At 36.9% G+C, this 24,528-nt stretch overlaps 1 protein-coding gene across 5 annotated transcripts in view; it reads right to left on the bottom strand.

Annotated features, from left to right (window-relative positions):
- Window positions 1-10,080: 10,080 nt before the first annotated feature.
- Window positions 10,081-24,528, bottom strand: part of LOC136878810 (uncharacterized) — a 648,211-nt gene continuing 633,763 nt past the window's right edge. For all 5 annotated transcript variants that reach the window (XM_067152303.2, XM_067152306.2, XM_067152305.2 and 2 more), the window contains one exon: window positions 10,081-13,268. In XM_067152303.2, coding sequence (XP_067008404.2) covers window positions 13,025-13,268 — 244 coding nt within the window. In that variant the 3' untranslated portion in view covers window positions 10,081-13,024. The remainder of the gene's footprint in view (window positions 13,269-24,528) is intronic.

Below are 24,528 nucleotides of genomic sequence, written 5' to 3'. Positions count from 1 at the left end.
TCTTGATTTCATGTAATCCAAGATTTTTTTTTTTTTTTTTTTGTAATTTGAGGCAGCACTAGGCCTAATTAAGCCTCCGTGGCTCAGGCGGCATCACGCCAGCTTTTCACGTCCGGGTTTCATGGTTCAGATCCTGGTCTCTCCATGCGAGATTTGTGCAAGACAAAGTGGATGCAGGGCAGGTTTTTTTTTTTCAGGCACTCCGGTTTTCCCTGTCCTTTCATTCCCCAGCAACACTCTCGAATATAATTTCATTTAATCTGTCAGTTATTCATTGCCCCAGAGGAGTGTGAGAGGTTTCGGCAGCTGGCACAATTCCTGTCCTCGCTGCTAGATGGGGACTTCATTAATTCCATTCCTGACCTGGTCAAATGACTCGAAACAGGCTGTGGATTTTCATTTTCATCAGCACTAATTAGTTTGAATTACTGGGACTCTAAGCCACAGTAATATCAGATACTAAACTTGTTATCCTGCCATTATATGTTTTGATAGATTCAGAATCCAAGAGAGACTGTGCAATATTTGACTCCTATCAAACCGTGTATGAAGCAATAATAATCATAATAATAAACACTGGACAAGGCCAAGGTGGTTCTGAGGCAAATTGATATCCAGACAGGGAAATTAATGACAGGAATAAATTTAGATGATTGGTGAACAGCTATTTAACTTAAGATAGTATCAGACTCCACTAGACAAAGGACCTCTGCACAAAGAGAACAAAAATCTGCTTGTTGATAGGTTCAGAAAATACTGGCAGGAAGTCAGAGCCAGAATAAGAACAAGACCTAAACACTAAAGTGAAATAGGTTGTTGCCATGCAATCCATAGAGGCTCAACTCAATTAAAAAAGTATAAATAACAACATGTGCTAATCCCTTTAAATTCAAAAGATCTTATGACAAATCAAGGCACTAGAATTTCTACCAAATAGGCATCTCACATTTAATAACTTCTAAATGCCAACTGGATGTACCAGTGATGATCCTCCATCTCAAGAGTATTTAATCTAGAAAGCCATACATCCAGCTGAAGGAATCTAGCTGAACAGAAATTATTTAAGAGATTTAAAAAATGACCAAGTCTGCTTACACATAATGACTTTTAAACTTCAAAACTACTGGAGCAAACAAGCAATGAGAAGGAAGTTTGATGGACTTTTTTTCACATCTTCCTGTGAAGCCTCCACGACAGATTGATACTTATGCTTTTATACACTTGTGATTCATATTTTGTATTGAAATATAAAGCCATTTGTTACTGTTGAGGATCAAGTTTTTAAAAATAAACTAGATTCATAAGACCAATATGTACACAACACTAGAATCCATTCATCTCAAGGAACATCTCTTTAAAATTCACACTTCTTCCATCGCAGCAAATAAGAACATTCCATGAATATGCCAACCAATTTCGTAAGAATCTGTACGTTACTAGAACTTGCTCAACATATTCTGTTGCACTCATTATGTACTCGTATAGCACACTCTTGAATGAAATGATGCGGTCGTTTTGTGCCCACCTTCTGAAGAGGAGACACCATTATGATAAAATATGAAAACAGATGGCTAATGAGTAGTCTATCACATTTTTTTTCTGTTATCACCCACTTCATTAAAAAATTACACACTCCATGGTGCACCTGGCGCCAGCTACATGACAGAGTCTAATACAGCAGGTTGCTTCATCGATGATGGTAAGGTACAGAATTACACCATCTGTAGCTAACAGTTATTTCTCATTTAAAAATTCTGCTGAAGGAGGAATATAGGCCTACTTGTGATGTAGTACCTTCTTTGGACCGACTACTTATTTCTTTTGTCATGATTGAAATGCAATATGCCACTTATGTTTGGAGTATAAAAGTGACAGGCTGCAAACTGCAATGGCACACACGTCAATCTAGACTGTCTTCTCTTAAAATATATGGTGTTTTGATGATTTTGATATAAACTTTCAGGGATGCTGAGAAGGGCATGTATCAATTTGAGATAGAGAACCCCGCTCCAAAAGCACTTGTCGATGGATTATACGGCATATTTGTTTTGAGAATCCAATGAACATGGGATTAAAAAAATCTTATTAATCTTTGAACAGTGAAAGATCTGCCAGAAAATACTCTGATCTTATTGTCCAAGGAAAAAGACCAAGAGGAAAGCCAAGGAAATGCTGTAAAATCAGACGTGGAGGAGATTGGACAGAAGATGCATGTAGATAGATAGCGAGCGTTTGTACACCACATCCGGGAACTGGAGTTTGAAAATTATGATCAATCTTTGCATGTAGATTTAATACTTTTATTTACCTGCACTACATACACATGCTACAAAGACTTTACAACAGCTGTTCAATGAGATGTCTCCCATAACAACATTGTAGTAAGCAAGTTCTAATGTATCCAGTTGAACAACTCTGGTGTTAATGTTACAGGCAGCGAGGATTCTTGCTAGGAGTTTTTTTTTGCTAGTTGCTTTACGTCGCTCCGACACAGATAGGTCTTATGGCGACGATGGGACAGGAAAGGGCTAGGAGTGGGAAGGAAGTGGCCGTGGCCTTAATTAAGGTACAGCCCCAGCATTTGCCTGGTGTGAAAATGGGGAAACCACGGAAAACCATCTTCAGGGCTGCCAACAGTGGGGTTCGAACCTACTATCTCCCGGATACTGGATACTGGCCGCACTTAAGCAACTGCAGCTATCGAGCTCGGTGATAGGAGTTTGTCTAGTCTCTACAGGAGTCTCGTAAACAAGACAATTCACATGACCTTCCAAGTGGGACCAGGTAAGGCCATCTTCTGCTCCTATCTACATGTCCAATAATGTCTGATTAAAGTGTTGAAATACAGCACGAGGAAAGTGGGCTGAGGCCACCAACATGCACTGAGGAACTTGCAACTTTGAGAAGATGGTTGCCCAATAGAATTTTTCTCTTAAAACTGTGATCACCAATGCCAAACCTGCAACCTATTAAGAAAATGGCTTTGGCGTTTAAGATGCGACTGAAGCATTTCAGGAGTGATGCTCCGTATCTCCGTTTGATACATCTGCCTTTTTCCAGCATCCTTTAAAGTCTATCGTCATGGAAGCGTGCTGTACAGTTATACTGCTGGGAAAACCTTCATTCTTATGTGTCAACAAGCATGTTCTTCCATAAAGGTGGTGAGAAGCTATGGCTGCTTTTATTCTCTTAAATGAATGAGAAATAACACATAAGGACTCTGTCAAGTGAAACTTTTTTCTTATGTGTCCTAATAAGGATTGTTACCACCTGTGAATCTTCACAATAATTTATTACAAGTTCAAATTGTCACAGAAATGTAGTTTGAATGTCCACTACAGAGACTGTAAAGAAAGCAAAACTCATTTACTAACTGTGTTCCCTTTCATAACACATTTCAAAAGCTTGTAATTAAATGGATCTTGCCACTAAGCGAACAATATAAAGAATTTCTATTTAGACATTATATGACTTGCTACCTTGTACTATACTACTACCATCATCATCCACAGTACACATAGAACTGGATAACTGAACATAGCCAAAAATTCCAATCATATCTGAACTTACCCCTACCTTAATTTTAATCATACAGTTTAAAATATAACTATATCCCATGCTATGCAACATTAGTACCACAAGGCACCACTTGTATTGCAAACATCTATGCGCGGAATGAATGTCGTTTGTTTCCTTCTTGCGGCCTTCCCGTGAACGACTTGATCGGGCGGTGCAAAAGACTGCCAACCTGTCCACTTCGGAACTAAGATAAGCACTAAATGACCTTTTATCTTGCCATGTGGACAATATACGCAGCACCCATTGAAAAAAATCTCTCGAAGGGAGTAAGTCCCTCTCCCAAAGGAGCCACTGTTCTCATGATCGAGATTAGCCTGGATGTGCAAAAATAGGTTACAGCTACTAAATTACCTTTTGCTTCTTGCCATGCGGACAGTATGCTCCTTTACAGGTTCTACTTACTTGTGCTTTTATTCTGCGGGGATTAGTTACAATTTAATTCTCATCATTTCTGGGAATGATGTCACAACTCATTTCACGTTAGTCAATAGCAATGGAGCTACTTCAGCAATGGAGAATGTCATCTGCTACTCTTCATTAGGTTATAAAAGTGAATGTATTTCTGGGGCAGGCTGGTGGATTCCTGGAGATTCCAATGAATACATCTCTCCTCTGAAACTAATTATATGCAAGATTTGCATCATTTCTACTTCCTTGCTATGTTAAAGAATACATTTTTACCAATTTAATATTCATCATGCCTTTCAGAGATAGACAGGTATGTGAGCAATGCATCCTCCCAAATTTGTCAATATTTTACTAGCAGTTTCCCCGCTGGCTCCGCCCGCAATGTACAAAGTATGGTGTTTTTCGTTACTATCCTCACGGATGTATTTGCAAAGTTTCGAGTTAATGAAGTAAATCACATGATCTGCTGTGGTAATAGAATGCAATATTATGTCAACAAAACACTTGAAAACACATCACACAAAGAAATTGAATCAAACATTCCTTGGAACAACACTACGCGCTGAACTGTTAAAAAGTCCTTCAAAGATCGTCACGGAGACAAATGTACTCGTAACTTTTCTCACAACCTATCAATTTAAGTAGTTTTATCTCCAAAGAAAGCGCTTGATCCACTGAGTGTTTTTAGACCAAAAACTGTGTACCTCAATTAGAACAAAAGATATGATAGCTTCAAAGAGACAAAAAATAAAAAATAATTTGAGGAAGGTGGAAGTTAAGTGATTTATAGTACCTGGTGACAAATCTGTGCATGAATACCTTTCAGTTAAAAAAATAATGAAGGAAATCGACTGGATAGAATGGCTGGACTGACTTTAGTTTTCATAATTTTTTTAAATATATAGATAAAAATTTAAGATGATGAATTTCTTTTTATAGTGATTATTTTGACCTCTATCAACTCCATTTTGTTCTACCTTGTAAACTTTTAAAGTTGTTGAGATGGAAATGGTATATATATTTCATGCTTCCTTTTCTATGTTTTATGTTTCATATTTTGTACTTCTGACACCAATAAATAAATAAAATAATCTTTTCATTTATATGCATGTTAACAATCTGGTGAGGATTCATATAATTCTTTCAACGCCTTGAAACCTATTATGACTTTGTTCGCTATCACTTTGAAATACAATATTGGGTGGTGTGAAGTATGATATGGCGTAGTTTGATTGCAAGTGAAGTAATTAAGTTTGAATAAATCTGACGATAACAGCACTTACTCCAGACTGAACTGAGCAAAATGAGAGCAGACACATGCATAATGGGAGCGCATGGTGTGTTCAACAAAGTAATGGACAAAGAAATACACTAAAGTTTTTTTTAATGAACTAATTGCCCCATTAATCTGGGATTTGTGCTAAATAAATATTTGAACTATTGTTTCCAGTTCTTCTGCTCAAAGTTTCCGGGGTAACAATTACCATAGTTTTTATTGCATCATGAAACAACCCATGGAAATACAAGAAAACAATTTTCACTTTGCAAAATAGATGGAAGGACTCTTCTCCATAAGTATTAGACTATAACGTGAGGTAGTCTCTACTGGAAACACCTGAAAATAAATAAGCTAAAGTGTTGTAACAGTGAATTATTAAAAGGTTCACTGCATTTTCTTAGTGCTCGTACCTGAATCACCTCCAACTGCTGGGTAATGTGGCACTCCAATATTCCGCGTCACTTAGAGGTTAAGATAGCGTTACATTCAGAAATGAGCAAGTTTCTTTCCTTTATAAAAGCAATGTCCATCCTACCACTTGAAGCTGGTTTTGCAAAACACTTTAAAAAAAACATTAAGCATTCTGTGTCAATTTCAGACTTAATGCCTTTTTTTCCATACTTTTTATAACATGATTTGAAAATCTTTCAATCTAGCATATGGAGAATGTTATACAAGAAAACTAGCCAAGAAATAGTTATTGCTAACTGCCTGAATTATGAATTTACCAGGCCAGCACCTGTAAAATCACAGATGATTCATATTTATGATAAGATTTCTGTTTAGCCACCCGTTTCCATGTTTTGTCATTATTAGTGGCTCCTGTTTTGTTTTATTAATGGTTAAATAAATACTAAAACTAAATTATGCCAGCCTTTTATCATTCCCTTGGATAAAACAGATCCTGACCACATTACAAGTACGTAACAATGTAGAATGTCTCTCATACGGAATTAAAATATTTCACAAAATAAAAGATTGATTTGTAATATACAGTCGTATTCAAAATATTTGCCTACACGAGAGAATGATGCTTTTTTTTTTAATGTTATGGCAGAATGAACTCTTGGTGAATTTGAAGCAAGATGATATTTGCAACACTGCCAGCTGGTACCTCTCTACAGCACATAAATAACTTTATGGCCAGCCTACAGTAAGTAATTTGGGCAAGGATGTTGTGCAAGGTTTTAGATGCGACACGCATGATCTGCAAGTATACTACTCAGAAAAAAAAAGAAATGCAGAGATTAATATCGAGATCAAATTTGGGAATGATTCCTAAAATGAAAAACTGAATACCTACACACTTGAAATATTATGCCACTAAGAAATCAATCTTCTTAAATTCTAAAAATTCTATTCTAAGTGCATGAAGTTCAATTTATTTAGTATCAAGAATATTTACAGCTATCAGAAGTTAAACATTGTGAAGAATGAGCTCTTTTCTGTAATAAAGTTCACATAATTTCAAGAACAGTTCTTACACTCTGATTCACAGTAAAAAATTAATCGGGTATGTAAGTTCAGAATTCTCTGATTCTCCCCAATTTTGAGATTTCTTAATAAACCAAAGATTATGATATTCCAAGAGTGGCATCTGATATAGATACAAGCCTTGTACTGTTTGACTTAATGACAAGAAAAAATTATAATTAAATGATGTAACAAATTTCAGGATACAATAAGGATAATTTTTTCAATTGTGGCTGAATACTAAGAAGTTACTATTGCATTACATCGCCAAAAGATTTCGCCAGTAGCTAATTCTGAACAGGTGTTTGTAATCGTGGAAAAGTTTGCTTTGCATTATAGGTGGAGAATAGTTTCCAGTGAAATTAATTTGAGTACTGGTAAATGTGGTACCATTATGCATTATTTTTATGCTTGTCATACCTAGGTGAACTTGGTGCTATGTAAAACCAAGAACAGTATTTGCATCTTTAATATTCACTACAATAGCCTACAGCATTGCAGCAAAGTTGCTGTGACTTTTACTTTCACCGAGATGAGTAGCTTCGGCTAACAGTGGCCACGGCTTTACCGTGGCTTTTTGGGAGGGGGTAGGGTTGGTCTACTCCTCCTGTCCGCTGTCCTGAGAATGGTTTTCCGCAGTTTTCCATTCTCCTCTCTAAACCGAATGATGAAATACATCAATTTCTTTCATAGGCCACGGTTGCTCCTCTCTCATGTTCTTCTCACCTCAAATCATCATAGCACATCTCCTAGAGGACGTTGCTCTTTAGGAGGCCCACCATCAGCGTATGGAAAGAAAACATTTTAGTAGTAGTCGTAATTTTAATAATAATAATAATAATAATAACAATAACAATAACAATAACAATAATAATAATAATAATAATAATAATGTTTTTACATCGTACTTTTACGGTTTCCAGAGAAGCCGAGGTGTTGGAATTTAGTCCCGCAGGATTTCTTTTACGTGCCAGTCAATCTGCCGACATGAGGCCGACGTATATGAGCAGTATCGAACATGCCAAGTTGGTGTCAGAAGTCCAGTGCTTAACCGTCTGAGCCACTTGGCCCGGCAGTGGTAATTTTAGTTTTGTTATACACTCGTAGATTAACTTCAGAAAAATTGATTCTTGGGTGTAGGGATTCTACCATATGAGTGTAGAAGGAACCGTACAAGGAACTTTTAGTGAAATTATTTAAGTTAGTTGTTTTGTACTGATTTGCATTCTACTTTGGTACATTTAAGACATGAACAAAAATGTTGCTGTGAACCCCCTGAAAATTTTGTCATGAGCCACCACTGTTATCTGAAAATCACAGAAGATGTATGCAAAGAGAATCAGTCAGCAATTTTAATTGCAAATAATCAGGCCAACAAGAGTTCTAATAAAGCGCCATCAAACTAATTTGCGTACAAACCAACAATTAAAAGTTTGAGAAATTTTATCAACAGCTTTCTTTCTTGCTACAGTTCTAAATACGAAAAGGTTCAATATCTTGGGTCTCCTGCTTTTCAGATGAGTATGACAAATTATTTTGGTAGAACAACTGTTGAAAATTGTACAGCATGGCAGAACAACATGAGTTGTTCAATTGAGTGGCACAGGATGTATGCCAATAGCGACAGTGATAAGCAGTATATAAGTTGAACTCCAAGAACTGCTGAGAGGCAGTGGTATTATGTTTTCCCACTGTTTGTGTGCACAGACATGTTATGTAGAACACGATACAAACAGGTTTCCATCTTTCTCTGTGTGACCGATAGCGATTGTAGATTACCCTACAGTGAAATTGGTTCTCATGTTGGAAGAAATGCAACCAAAATGAAGCAGATATGGAGTTAGTGGGTCAAGAAAGAATGAGCTGAGTGACCTGCAGGAAGCCCATGGCCCCATTGCACCAACAAATGCAAGGACAGACATTTGGTGTGCATGGTGATTACGGATCACACAGCCACATCAAACACCCTCGTTCAGGATTTCATGCTTGTGGCACATCAGTCAGTGTCTACATGCTGCACAGTTTGTCACCATCTGCTGGAGCAGGCATCTTGTTCTGGTGCCCGTTACCATCGCTGCCACCGACTGCTCACCAAAGGCATCTGCGGCTGCAAACTTGCATAGAACATCGGGCCTGGAGGGATGAATGGCATACTATTGTCTTCTCTGATGAATCCCACTTCAGCTTGTGCAATGCCACAATGGTCATAGCTGTGTCTGGAGCACTGTAGAGCACGCCTGGCCAAGACTTCTATAATGCACCATCATACTGGTCTGGCACTTTGAGTTATGGTACGAGGTGTTATCGGATTCCAATTTGACTAGCGTCTAGTACACTAGTACAATGATCAGCAACTGCTACATTGCAGTAGTGCTGGAGCCTGTTGGTGTGCCCGATATTCTGGACCAACCTAGGACCCTATACCAGCACGATAATGCACAACTGAATGTAACGCACATCGTCCGGCAGTTCCTGAATGACCACCACGTTGACCAAGCTGCAAGAGCAATCATGTCACCAGTGTACGATACGTCACCAATTAATCTGGTTGTGATGGCTCACCACCTTCTTGGTGTAGCAATTTTAAATGATGAGCAGTATATGTTTACCGGATCCCGTAAGATCTCCAAAGTTAAGCAACACTGGGCGTGGTCAAGATTTGAATGCGCTGTTGGTGGAGCGTATGGGAATGGAGGAGGGGAAAGGAACTGGCTACCCTACCGTACGTAAACTCCGGCTCAGGCACACCTCTGCGGAGGTTCGGACCTGCCTTCGGGCAGAATACACCCTTACCTTAGTATATGTTTAAAAAAAAAAAAAACATTAATCTATGTCTTTAATGTGAAGCGAGAGAAATTATCAGTGACCGACACAAAGAAATAATATATACCTTCCGAAGTATTTCTCTCTAATTCAAGTAGCTTTATAATAAAAGTTTTGCAAGTGTGCTAGAACTACAGTTTCGGTGAAATTTCAGAGCAAACAACTTGGAGAAAGCTACTATTTTGATTTACTTTCATCATCACCATCATAATTTCTTCACTCCAGCAAGCCGGATGGGGTTGTGTACAACCCTCCACCAGTTCGTCCTATCCATCCACAGATGCTGCTCATATATGAGACGCCAGTTTATATCTCTAATTTAAAGGTCCTTCAATATCTGCTTTTCCCCAAAAATCACAAAGTCTTCCTCTTGGTCTCTTCCCAGGAACATTGTTGTCGAAGTATGTTCGAGGAGTCCTGTGAGGGTCCATTCTTTTCACGTGACCATACCATTGCAATCTCTTCACTTCTCGAGTCTGCAGCAAGCTTCTTTCCAGGTTGCCGGATATCCACATTCCTTATTTTTTTTTTTTTTAAGACAAGAACAGAAGAACTTCATTTCTGTTGCCTGAATATGACTCTTTGTTGGTCCAGTGAGTGCTGCTGCTTCCAGGCCATACGTCAATATAGGTACTAGATATATTTTGTACAAGCCGATCTTAGAAACCAACGGAAATGTTTCATCCCAAAGTATTTGACGTACAGCGTGATAGAATTCCTGTATTCTGTTGCTAATCTCTTGATGTATGGTATTGTCTGATGACCGAACACTACTTAAATACTGGAAATTGTCTACAATATCCATCTGCTCATCTCCAATTCTCACATGAACAGTTGGAGAGTTTCTACTCATCACCAAACCAACTGTCTTCGTTTTGCTGATTTTGAGACCTAAGGTTGTAAAAGCTTCATGCCAGATATCTAGTCTAGTTTATACTTCCACCTCTGTCTCACTCCATACCATTACATCATCAGCAAAAACCAGGGCATTAATTGTTGGCTCCTTTCTTTTAACTGATTTTAAAACTTCATCCATTATGATTATGAAGCGAAGTGGTGAAAGACAACTTCCTTGTTGGACTCCACTCTTCGTTTCGAACCAACCTAATCTTCCATCCTGGACCTGGACACAACACTTGGTTTCATCATATAATCGTTGTACTCGTGCTATGATGTCATCGGGCACATTCTTATGTCTCTTATGTCACTTTCATAGTGATGAAAATACTGATGATTTTTTCAACAAGTTGCATGTCAAGAGAAGTTATGACATTATGCAGTAATGTCTGAACTTTAGTGACTTAAAGTCAGAGTGGCATGAGGAAAAAAACACATCATTAGATTAGCATTTCTACTAAACTCATCTCTTTCTTTCTTTTTCAATTTGCTTTACGTTGCACCACAGATATGTGATGATATGACAGGAAAGGGCTAGGAGTGGGAAGGCAGTGATCATGGTCTTAATTAAGGTACAGCCTCAGGATTTACCTGGTGTGAAACTCCTATTTCAGCTCGTTTCCAATAATTCATCTTTGCATTTTACTGGAACCTTTGAAGACTGAAAACAAGACCCTGTTATTACTGCCTTGATCTACACAAATTCTTGAATTTCCAGCTCATTGCTAATTGATGGTAATTGCACTTCATTTTAGTCACTTATAGATTAGGATTCTAACAGTAGCAAGATCTCATGGTCTTTTGTCTCCTTATCCTCATCATTAAAATTGCTGGTCTTTTTCTCCTTATCCTTATAATTGCATTCACAAACTTACTAGTTCCATTTGCATTATATGTGAACTTATACAAGATGCTAAGAAAAAAATACTTATGAATTTGTTTGTAAACTGATAAGCAAATTCAAAAATATATAAGAATGGTATTAGCTTTTAAATACCACAACTAAAAATAATACAAAGAAAATGAAATTCATGAAAGATGTTATGAAAACATTCTCCTTCAACATTCAGCTATATAAAATGTTATTCTGAATTATGTGAAATAGAAGACCTTACTCTCTCTTTCAGAATGAAAGCCAAAACTGTCATTCCAGCAGATATCTCAGCACTGCATTGTGCTTATCACAATTTGTGCTTGCCTGGAGTAGCTACTGGCATGCTAGCTGGCCAGTTCTTGGGAAAGTGCGGCATCCAACTGATGAGCCCATGCCGCTGTGGGGCGAAACACTGAATTTCCTAAATTTTATTCAGATATCTCTTAACATTGAAATTATATTGAGGATATGAAGATAGTGATAGTTTTGAACTTTAGTACAGTGTAGCTCATTCCACACACTGTTCATTGCTAGTTTTAAGCAATGCATAATTGTTTGAGTGTTTCTCTCAATATTTTGCAAAGCTTTCTTGTTTATTTCTATGTTCCTTTTTATACAAGCCTTTTTCCTATGCTCTTTACAAAATACTGTATGTACAAATTAAGTCTCACCAGTTCAAAAAGACCATTCTCAAGAACATACCTTTACAAACTATATACAAATTAACAGTGCACCATAGAATTTTTCACAAAAACAAAATAAAAATAAAAAACAACAACACTACACACTTAAGGTACATATTTTGTTGGAACAATTGCACATCAAAATGACTTACTACCCACAAATTTCACAGTCAATAAAATGTTCAACCATGTAAGGTAAAGAGGAAGAATTACAAAATTTTAATTTAAAAAATTTAAAAAATTGCTAAAACGTACCAATATAATATAATGCTTAAAATATAACTTATATTACAAAGCAATACATACATCAGTATCAAAATAATTTTCAGAAAGTTTTATTGTAACTGCTAAACCAATTGAAAGCTGAGATATGAAGTACAGTTCCTGCCAACACTTGCAAGTGAAGTTAATCCACTGTGCTACACAAGGATCCTATAGCTTTACTCACTGAGCTTCCTAACTGTCCCTAATATATTTTTTGAACTGCTGACTAGCCTTTCATAACATTATGTTATCAATCATGCAAAACTTATTACAGTCTATTGTTTAATAAATAGCAGGAAGCTTGTTACAACACTATGCAAATATTTTGCAGTTTGTTTCCTACTTGAATTATGTCCTAGGGTTACAAGTATTTTTAAAAATATGTTAAATGAATAGAGCAGCATGGCTTTAAAACTCAAGTCAATAAAAGTGAAACTGTGGGTATTTAAAGCATATTTTTTAAATGTTCCAACAAATATATATATATATTTTAAACTCATCTAAAATGAACTGAAGACTATATATGAGACTGAAGGTGAATATTCGCCAAGATCATTTACCAGCTCCTTCAGCTACATACTGAATTTCTTTAATATTCATGGACAGATTATTTTCCAAAAAGGGAAGAATTACACTTAAAACATCAATAACTTTAAACAATCATTTCTAAAAAATTTTGAAAATTAAATAAGAGTAACAGGAAAGGGGCATTTTTACCTAATCTTACAATTGGGACATTAATTATCAAGTCTTATTTAGTTGTACGGAGTGGTTATCCAACACCCTCCGTGGCAGGGTCGAACCTGCCAAGGTGAGCCGACGTGTCGGGATGTTCGATGGTTCAGCGCTGGGCTGGACCATCTGGGGAAGACTGGATCGTTTCCACGTCCGTGACGCTGGCAGCCTGCTCGAAGTCGCCCGTGGTGCTACAACGTCTCCCCCTGGCATCATTTGTTGTTGTTTCCGTCTCCCCCACGTGTCACTCGAACTGAAACGATAAAACTTCCAGTTAAAAAAAATCGTCTCACACAGTGATGATTTATCTCAAATGAATATTGTATCAGTACCTGTATGCTGGCTAAAGAAAATAAGAAAATTATGGAGGATAAATGACTGTCCCAAAATGATGTCAGCCATTTATGTTGAAGGATGAAAGTCAGTAAGAAGCAAAAATATAATTTTAGGGCTTTGAGGGGGTTATATAAGGATTACACCAATATAGTCCAGTACACACACTCAATTTTACAAAGTTTCTGTAATACTTTATTAATAATGTTTTTTGTTTTACGTCCCACTAACTACTCTTTTACGGTTTTCGGAGATGCCCTGTAATACTTTTACTGATGTTCTTACCTTAAAAACATTGTCTCAATGCTTTTTGTGAAGTTCAGCTGACTGAATACATTCAGTTCCAATTCAATGGTCTTTTCCAATCAATCAATCAATCAATCAATCAATCAATCAATCAATCAATCAATCAATCAATCAATCAATCAATCAATCAATCAATCAATCAATCAATCAATCAATCAATCAATCAATCAATCAATCAATCAATCAATCAATCAATCAATCAATCAAAACATTGAACTGCATGTAGGATTGCCACCCGGGTGGCAGATTCCATATCAATTGTTAATCTAGTCTTTTTTTAAAAGTAATTTCAAGGAACTTTGAATTTTATCAAACATTTCCCTCAAATTATTACACTCTAATTCCTCTTTCCATAAATGATTATTTGGCCCAATTTGTCCCCTTGAATTCCAATTTTATCTTCATATTATGATCTTTCCTACATATAAAACCTACCCTCCAGTCAGTCTCCTCCTACACAGTATCCCACTGAGGATAATATCTTCAGTCTTAAACTTTTCCAGTAACCAGATCCCATACTATGTTAGTACCTGTTCCTGCTTGCCTTACGTTGTTTGTTCCAATGTGGAAAATTACTAACTTTTTCTTACCCTCCTCCTTCCCATCTACTTATCTCAACATGTGTTTTGAACTAATTCCTGGATAACGCACACCCCGGTTCACTCTCTTCTACACACGTTCCCTATATGCCTAATAATAAGAGTTTCCCATGATCAAAGTCACAAATCCACCCACCTCATTTGACCCCCTTCCCTCCCTCTCACACAAGCCTCTTCCAATCCTCTACTTTCAGTTTCCCACTCCTACCATTCCCTTCCCTCTTGCCTTGCCCATCCCCTGTAACATTTTCCTGTTCCCCATCTTCCCTCTGCTGTTCTACCTGAAGAGACTCGTACCTGAACATTACCGACAATATGTAATTTCTTCAGATTAACCCGGCTGTATCCGATTTCTCTGGAGCCACTAAGGCCCGGGTTTCAGGGCCGTAGGTATGCCGCGTGATTTTTGAGATGAAAATCCCAACCTAGTATCAACGGGGATTCGATCCTCAGCTTTCCAGGTGGGAGGCCAGTACCTAAACCACCGAAATATTCACAATCCTGATAACAACAACAACAACAACAACAATCCTTCACCCTCATTTTCCTTCCCCTTTAACCCATCTTCTCCCCTTCCTCTGCCTGGCTATTGTATCCTGAACATTGAGAGAATCCTACATTCATTCCTGTCCTCTGCTAAAAGCCTAATTATCTCACTCAAGCCCGCTATCGCTTCCCTCATATTCCTTATTGCCCACTCACACCTACAGTCTCTACACCTGCCTCCCTCAGGCATTCTTTTATCTTCTTCACAGAAATATGATGAAACATAAAATAGTGTATTTTGTGAATAAAAATATATACATCAGAGGAAGGAGATACTGAAATACTGTACTCTACACAAATATTTCAGAACAGTAAAGCAAGATACTAAGTAAAAAAAACTACACTACAATTATTCTACTTAGGCATGTCCTAATTATAAAATAACCATTTAACTGAAACTATAGAAATACAGTTGCACTAAATACGTAAGTATCATATTAATACGTGCAAATAAAACTAAACACTGCTGTTAAATGTTTAACTATCAAAAAGACTACACAGGGATTATTATTGTTCTTGTTTTTTCATCCCACTAACTAATTTTACAGTTTCTGGAGATGCAGAGGTGCTGGAATTTAGTCTTGCAAGAGTTCTTTTATGTGCCAGTAAATCTACCCACATGAGGCTGATGTATTTGAGCACCTTCAACTACCACCAGACTACGCCAAGTTGGGTTCAGAAGTTCAGTGCCTCAACCATCTGAGTCACTCAAAACCTGGCATAATAATAATAATAATAATAATAATAATAATAATAATAATTATTATTATAACCTACTATGCTCAAATGGAAATCAAAACTGTCAGTAAGTTAAGCTGAAATAGCAATACAGAAAGCAACGTACAATCTAAGAAAATAACCACATACAAATCTAAACTGCTCTAAGATGTATCCAGTATAACATGTAAACTGAAACAATGAACTGAAGTTAAAAATAAATGCAGTGAGACTTTCCAATACTAGACTGGCCTGGGGGGTAGGGGAAGAAATCTGTTATTAAGAAGTGTCCATTCAGAAAAAAAAGTGGTATTCTTTCCCAATCGAACAAGTTTTCATCAACTGAACATGATTCACTCCATGCATTTCAAAAAGAGGAGTTGTGCCTAATCTTGAACTTGTCAAGCCAGCCAATGGATGCTTTAAACTCATGATACCCAGATTCTTTAGCAATTTTCACAGATAAGAGGTCCACTCACAGGCAACAATGAGCACTACAAAAAAATGTTCACATGTTAAGTTCTCCACTTTCAAGCTAAGTATAATGGGAAATAAGCATTTACCAGGAAAATTTTAATTTCCAGTCCACAATTTAATTAAGGATGTCACTTGTTTCTTAAAAATGTCATTGATCTGCGTTTTCCCAACAACAAATCACACAGCTGTATCTCAAACACCAAGTTTCTCTTTCTTCCCTTAAACATTTTCCTTTAAAGTCAGTCGTTTGAGTTTCTATGACATTGTAGCACAATATTGACACCTGCTTCTCAAGATTACCATAAAGTATAGTGTAAATCAAACTACTACCCATTATTGTGACCAAAATATGGCTTCCAATTGAGATAGCTGAATTCCAGGAATTCTGACCTTTTTCTTTCAGGCTATTCATTATTAGGAATATAAGTTGTTGAGAAGTAATATTGCCTTGAAACCCCATGTATTTCTGAGATGTCTGCTATTCAGAGGTGTTTGTTTCGAAAAGTTTCACTGTACATGATACTTAGATCATTATTATTATTATTATTATTATTATTATTATTATTATTATCATCATCATAATAATCTATATATTAAAAAAATTTATGAAAACTGAAGTCAGTCAGTCCGGCCATTCTATCCAATCGATTTCCTTCATTCTTTTTTTAACTGGAAGGTATTAATGCATAGATTTGTCATCAGGTACTATAAATCACTTAACTTCTGCCTTCCTCAAATTAGTTGACTTCTTCAATGTTTTCTCTCTTTGGTTCTAATTGAGGTATGGAGTTCGTTTTGGCCTAAGAACACTCAGTGGATCAAGCTCTTTCATTTCAGTTCTTAACTATTCAAATTGGTTGATTCTGAGGAAAGTTATGAGTGCACATTCAATTAGACGTCTCATTTCTTCAACATTTTTTCTCATTGAAGTAATCATATCTTTCATTCTAATTGAGGTACGCAGTGGATCAAGCACTTTCTTTTGAGGTAATTTCTTAAATTGGTAGATTATGAGAAAAGTTATGAGTACATTTTTCTCCATGACTAAGATCTTTGAAGAACTTTTTAACAGCTCGGCGCGTGGTGTTGTTCCAAGGAACGTTTAATTCAATTTCTTTGTGTGATGTATTTTCAAGTGTTTTGTTGACATAATATTACATTCTATTACCACAGCAGATCATGTGCTTTATTTCATTAACTCGAAACTTTGCAAATACATTCGTGAGGATAGTAACAAAAACCATACTTTATACATTGCAGGCGGAGCCAGCGGGAAACTGCTAGTAATAATTATTATTATTGTTCTAAGTGCTTACAGAAATTATAACTGTAATTAATTGGTGAAATACCAAAAGTATAAGGGAAGATATCTCGAAACTACACCGGAGACTTGAACTACAAATATCAAATTATGTGAATCCGCTGATTTAATTGTATGCCAACAGCGGAAGAGCAGCAATAATGATAAAAAATGAAGACTTAACTATCTTGTCAACAAAATACCTTATATTCATTTTAAGTCTTTTTATTTTATTTAATTAAATTTATAATGTTACCAGTATTGTATTGATTATTGTTAAACTAAAGAAATTGTTTCCTTTGTGAAAGGTGAAACGGAAGTGCTATATGAAGTATTGTGTCTAGTACAGTACCATACAAAAGTAAATGTGGAAAGTGTGGAGGGTACAACTTAGTATAATAACCTGTCTTTATAAGTAACCTGTAAACAAAACTATAGATAAACAAAAAAAAAATGGAAAATTATTTCCTATTCCCCCCCAATGCAGATATGAAAGAAAGTAAACCTAGGTAACCTAGAACACAATCTACCAGACATCAACAGAATTACTCAATATAAAATTTAAATAAATATCACTCACCTTAATTACTACCAACGAACACTTTAACACCAATATTTATAGCACTAAATGGATCTTGCACTCTCTCTCTCTCTCTCTCTCTCTCTCTCTCTCTCTCTCTCTCAACTCAATTTCAAGTACTTGATCACTGCAATAAGACAAAGCACTTTGAAGAGTCGACCATTCACCATCGTGTCCTCCAGCCACCATTCATGTACCTTTATGAGAAGCACACGATCCTTCTACAGGATCTAGATAATCACTTTTTATCACCGGAGACTTAAACTACAAATATTAAATTATATGAATCTGCTGATTTACTCAACTGTATGCCAACAGCGCAATATTTGAATAGGAAGAGCAACAATAATTATCAAAATTGACGACTTAACTATCTTGTACACCATTCGTGTACCTTCATGAGAAGCACAGGATCAACATAAAAACTTTTTAGCACAAAAGTTTACTATTGCCATCTTTCATTTCTATTCAGAAGTTCTTTGGTTCCATAATTCTTGTCATTCTAAGAATGTAATAAAAACGAAAGCTCATAAAATTCTTCTCCTCCAGTGAAGGTTATGTAACAAATTCTGAACTACAGCATGGTTTTCTTTCTTTTGTGTGAATGTACAGAAAAGTGATTTAAGAATTTCTCTATGCACCGATTTAAAAAAAATCCAAATGTCTCCGCTTTGATCTCCTTGCTTTATTAGTTCCAGGGAAAGTGCTTGCCAGGAAGTTCCAAAAGCTACAATCACACTGCTACAAAAAGCATGCAGGAAATAACTAAGTGTGTCAACATGTAACATCTACACTATTGTATATGCCATGTGTCATTCACAGAGGCAATACTTGCTCAAATTCATAACACTGGCCAGTGTCTGAACATTAAGTTTCTTTTTACATTGTTTGTATATCAAATATACGTTAATACATATATTTTTCTTCGTCACAGTTGTGCAAATGATTTTTTATAACCAAGACCGTGATACATAATGTTAATCAACATAAAGGATACAAACGCCAAACTGTACACTAAGAAACACCACATGCTACAGTTCTGTATCCTCACTACAGTATAATAATAAGGCTGTGATATGTTTTGGAGTAATAAAGCTTTCACTTCTCTTCTGTAGCACAGTAATACAAGTAATATAGATAACACAACATATTTGAGGACTTGTAATCATGTGAATGCAGTTATTGCTCTAGTTTTAGCTATTCAGAGTATCAAATGTCAGGCTATTATGTAATGCAAGAAATAAAAGGACATGATGAGATTGTCGCAGTACACATAAAGCACAGCCATGTTGAGATAGCATGGTTTCTGAAAGTCCCCAGATCATTTGTGCACAAAGTTTGGAAGGAGTAAGAAGCCTCTGGCAGGATGTGGCGCATGTAGCCAAGCGCTAAAAGCATTCACAGCATTCAGACAGTACAAGGACACCAGCAAGTGCAGAACATTATCAGTAAGAACCCCAGAGCATTTACGAAAGCCACTGCTGGAGATCTCCACGTGTTTGAGGGCACAATCCACATTGTAGTGCATGCAGACATTTGATACAAATTGTATTTCATGACAAAAAGGCACTTCATTTTGGCGCATACGTAAGAACAACAGCTGCTCAGGGCAAAGCCATTACTAAACAAGTTGAAACACCCAGAAGAAACTGGCCTGCTTTGGTTTCTTTCCATGAAAACAATTTTTAGAAGGATCAAGAGATTAAATGGAGAAATAAAAGGGATTATATGTGGATCCTTTTAACGTCCCCTGTGGTTATGCACACAAAGTTTCCCAGAACTGTGAAGGTTTTAGGGGTGGTGGATTACGAGAACATCATGGCACCCCCACAGAGCCTCAGGACAAATACTCCTGGCAAAAAATGAACTGCTGACGACAACTGTGAAGCTCTGGATTGACATCGTACACAATGGAAGGTGTCAGCAGAACTCTACAACTGTACACAAAGCTGTGACGACACAAGATTGGATAACAGCTAATTTCCATGATCAAATCACAACAAACATGAGACCACATAACTCGCCAGTCCTAAATTCCCTAGAATGATGTACAAGAGACTAGTCAATACACCCAAAGTACAACTGATTCCCTAAATGTCCCCATTACCCAAGTATGTCCAACATCAATAAGGACTATGTGATTTGTGCATGTCAACACTTCCAATCCCACACTGAAGCTGTCATTGTGGCTAAAGAATGTTACATCGAATAAACCTGTAATCCAACCAGACTACACCTATTAACCATGTATTGCATCAATACATTTTGTTATCCATTCTTCCTGCAGTCATACAATCTCAAGCAGATTATAGTGACAGGTCTCTTTCTGGGCACGAGGGGAATCATTCCCAAGACAATTGTAACATGGAGGATGGAGTACAAACTGAAAAGGAATTGCATGACAGAATAGTCACCTGCATAATAAAGTACTCAGTGGCTACACCTAGACACCATCTCTACAGGGAACACAGTGCGTGATCTATCTAGCCTTACATTCCAAGCAGAAACTACCAAAGAGGTTTAAACCCTTTTTGGACTTAGGGATCTTTTTTTGTAAAATTTATTGTGTGCTATGCTGTGTTATTACAGCAAACCTGTATTTTGGGTCAAAAATAAATAGAAATAAAATCAAAATAAGTAAATAAAATAAATATGGTGGTTTCTCATACAGCCTCTAATGTATCTCAATAATACATTTTAATAATAATGAAAAATGTAATTTTCTAAATGTTCTTTGACATAGCCTGTTTAATTTTGTAATGTAACCATGGAACAGGATAAGACCAATATTGGGGTTTATTCAATTTTTGGACTGTTGAGAAAGCTTTTTTAAAAAATAAAAAGGAAAAAATAATTCATGTAAAATCTAACATAGCACTACTGTATATGCAGGATAGCCTTAATAAGAATGTATTATGTCTGGAGGCCAGAACAGATTGTGATGATACTATGAAGCTATTTGTATTCTACAGCATAGGAAAAAACCTAAAGCTGCAAAAGAAATAACAGACTATTCTCATAATGTAAATAGATGAATTAAAAAGTGATTTAATTTGAACTATGTAAGCTCTTGTCTTGAGATAGAATAATAATAATTATTATTAATCGTATGACCTCGGCTACCGCGTGCAGGCATTTTAATTTGGCACCATCTGGCTGCCTGCTCATCAATTTTGATGTTCCGTTTTACTGTAAGCCTACTAAATGGCAGAGTAAACCAAATTTCTTCTGGATTTGAATTGTGTCGGGTGAACACCAAATCATCACCAGAGACCTTTTACATACAGACATCGTACGATATGGGAGTGTCAAACTGATTTTTTTCCGCCCTTCAAAAATCCAACTACCTCTGCTGGGTTTGAGCCAGCTATCTTGAGATCCCGAGGTTGACACACCATCACTGATCTACATAGGCAGCTTTGAAATAGAATCATTAATGCTGTCATTTGAACAATTCTATGAATAACATTTTTAGCTTATCATATTTTTTGTCAGCAAATGGTGATCTTTCCAACTAGATGTTTTCTATCTAAATCCTTTAAAGAAAGGACAGAATTTTCAAATTAGACCAGGGCCTCTCAAAAGCCCAAAATCTCATGGGCAAATCAAGGCGCAAGAGCTCCGTGCACTGTGCATCGGTTCCGCTCGGCTCGGACCAAAACTTTGTCTCTGGGCTACTCGGCTAAGCTCAGCTCAACTTGGTTCAGATTTGGAGCGCTACGCAGCAAGTGAGGAAGAGGGAGATAGGGGAAATGAGCGAGACAGGCGTGGGGAAAGAGAGAGACAGTGCTATTGCTCCAAATCGAGGAGTGGGGGTCTGCACTCTGGTCACCCAAGCAAAGTCGTCTTTTGCACCGCGCACAGTGCATGCACACTTAGAGGCCTTGAATTAGACTGTTAGGACTGGGGTGTTATGTGAATATTAAACTCCTTTATTTAGCATGAAAATTTGTATTATTTGCATATTAATCCTGGAATCTCAGTTGAAAGCTTCTATCAAGCAGTGTGTAGCCTCAAAGATTAAAATCATTAGACGAGTATGTATGTTTCCGGGTCCAGAGTGATGACAGCATGTTGTGTTGTACAGTATGTGATGATGATGATGATGATGATTATGATGATGATGATGATGATGGAAAAGGGTGAAACCCACTGTCGGCACATAGCCTACTCCTGTCGAACAACACCAAGGAGTCTACTCAAGGTTTGAGGTCTCCATCCAACCTCATTCAACATCAACACTGTAGAAGTGTTTAGAATTGAGCCCATGCTTTTGGCAAGCAATCTCATGATTAAGAATTGTATACCACCACTTCTCCCAACTTGCCAGCTAACATTCTGATGGTGAACATTTTTTCTACTCACGGGACTGAAACTGGCCAACGACAGTGTCAGACTGTAATGACTTGATGCCTTAACGAACACGTCCACCAGGCAGGCTTGTATTAAAATGGAATTAAATTATCAAGTGCTTCAGTTGATGGTGATGCTATTAAATGTAATAACATGTACGATTGCAGTTATTTAAAATGCACAAGCTGATTTATCTGATATATCTCATGTTATATAGCCTATAATGAATAACAAAAATTGCAGGTAACTTGGTCTTAAAATATCTTTGGGACACACTCAGTTTAACACCAAGTGAAGTCACACAGGTCTTATGGCGACAATGGGACAGGAAAGGGCTAGGAGTGGGAAGGAAGTGGCCGTGGCCTTAATTAAGGTACAGCCCCAGCATTTGCCTGGTGTGAAAATGGGAAACCACGGAAAACTATCTTCAGGGCTGCCGACAGTGGAGTTCAAACCCACTGTCTCCCTAATATTGGATACTGGCTGCACGTAAGCAACTGCACCTATCGAGCTCGGTTATCCACTTACTCAGAAGATTAGAAACTTTTTTGCATAAGCTGTAGTCCTCTAAGGTAATACATAAACTATTTTGTACGTTTTATAGGGAAATTGCTCATTTTTACTTAAAATGCTGAGAAACATTAAAATGCTTATATTTAGGGTAGTTAATTTCTTCTGAAATCTGTTAATAATATCACTATGTCATTAGGAATGGCTGAGATATTTCAAGGATTATTTTGTTTAAAAGCATTCCTAACCATTTTCCCAGTTTTCTTTAGGCTCATCATATTCTAATTTGAAAAGAGCAACTTGACGGTTCACACTGACTAGCCAAATGAAAAATGCTAGTTAGGACAGTATTCCTCTGAACTGCTGAAGTATCTGTTCTATAATTGCCAATATGAGATTTTGTGCATTCTATATCTGTTCAAAAAATAAGAGAATTTTCAAATAACTCTTTAGGGGCTTTTTGCAGTCTAGTTAGCTTTGTCTCCTTCAAAGTACTCCTTTCCTCTATTAACACATTGCTCCCAATGCTGTTCCCACTTATGGAAGCATTTCTGGAAGGCAATTTGGGGGATTCCATGAAGTTTGATCTCTTCGACTGATTGAAATTGTTTTCCTTTCAGGGTCAATTTCAGTTTAGGGAATAGAAGAATATTTGAAGATCTAGGCTGGGTTAGTACGGTGGATGGGGAAGCACAATTGTCCTTGTGTTCATCAAAACTTCATGAATGAACAGTGATGTATGAGCTGGCACATTGTCTTGATGTAATTGTTTCTCCACAAATCTGGTTTTTATCCCAACATGTTCTCTCAATCATCTCAAGACTTTGAGATAATACCAGTGATTTGCCATCTGCCCTTCAGGTAGGAATTCATGGTATACAACACCATTGATGTAAAATCAAGGACTGATACAAACTGACTCACTTGCCACACTTTCTTCAGTCTCAGCAAATCGCCATAAACTGTCATCATCATTTGGTACATCTCCATAAACGTTTTCCTCATTTTGAAGCAGAAACAGATACTGATGCACTGCTTGTAATATTCAAATATCTTGACAACTGCAACAAATACTCAACACACTTGCAAACTAATAGCTGCTGAGATATAATTGTTTCAGATATGCATGACAAATAACTACTTACTTGGGTGGGATACTGCTTACTGGAAACCACTAAGACATTGCATTACCGAGCTCGATAGCTGCAGTCGCTTAATTGCGGCCAGCATCCAGTATTCGGGAGATGGTAGGTTCGAACCCCACTGTTGGCAGCCCTGAAGATGGTTTTCCGTGGTTTCCCATTTTCACACCAGGCAACCTTAATTAAGGCCACGGCCGCTTCCTTCCCACTCCTAGCCCTTTCCTGTCCCATCGTCGCCATAAGACCTGTGTCGGTGCGACGTAAAGCAATTAGCAAAAAAAAAAAAAGACACATTGCATTTGAGCAATATTTTGAAAAATCAGTTATTTCTGGAAATTGACGGAGATCTGGGAATATTTCCTGGAATTATGAATGTAGAACGGAATCAAGATCTACTTTTCTTGTGCGACATTTTAGGTCACTTGAATGTTCTTAATTAACAATTTCAAGGAAAAAATAAGGTTGTTTTTTTTTCAGTTAATTTCTTACATAGAGGCATTCAAAATAGTACTCTACAAGACTTTTATTCTATTCTGGATCAGGTATTTTGTATTTTTAGGAGCACAAATACTCGTGAACAAATATTTTCAGTTATGAACATGAACAAAAACCAAACAGTGTTTAAGTGATATCAATTTAGAATCATATTA

The sequence above is a fragment of the Anabrus simplex genome, chromosome 8, assembly GCF_040414725.1.
Source record: "Anabrus simplex isolate iqAnaSimp1 chromosome 8, ASM4041472v1, whole genome shotgun sequence".
NCBI classification, from domain to species: domain Eukaryota; kingdom Metazoa; phylum Arthropoda; class Insecta; order Orthoptera; family Tettigoniidae; genus Anabrus; species Anabrus simplex.
The sequence above is the reverse complement of the archived record's forward strand: the minus strand, read 5'-3'. Positions and strand labels throughout refer to the sequence as shown.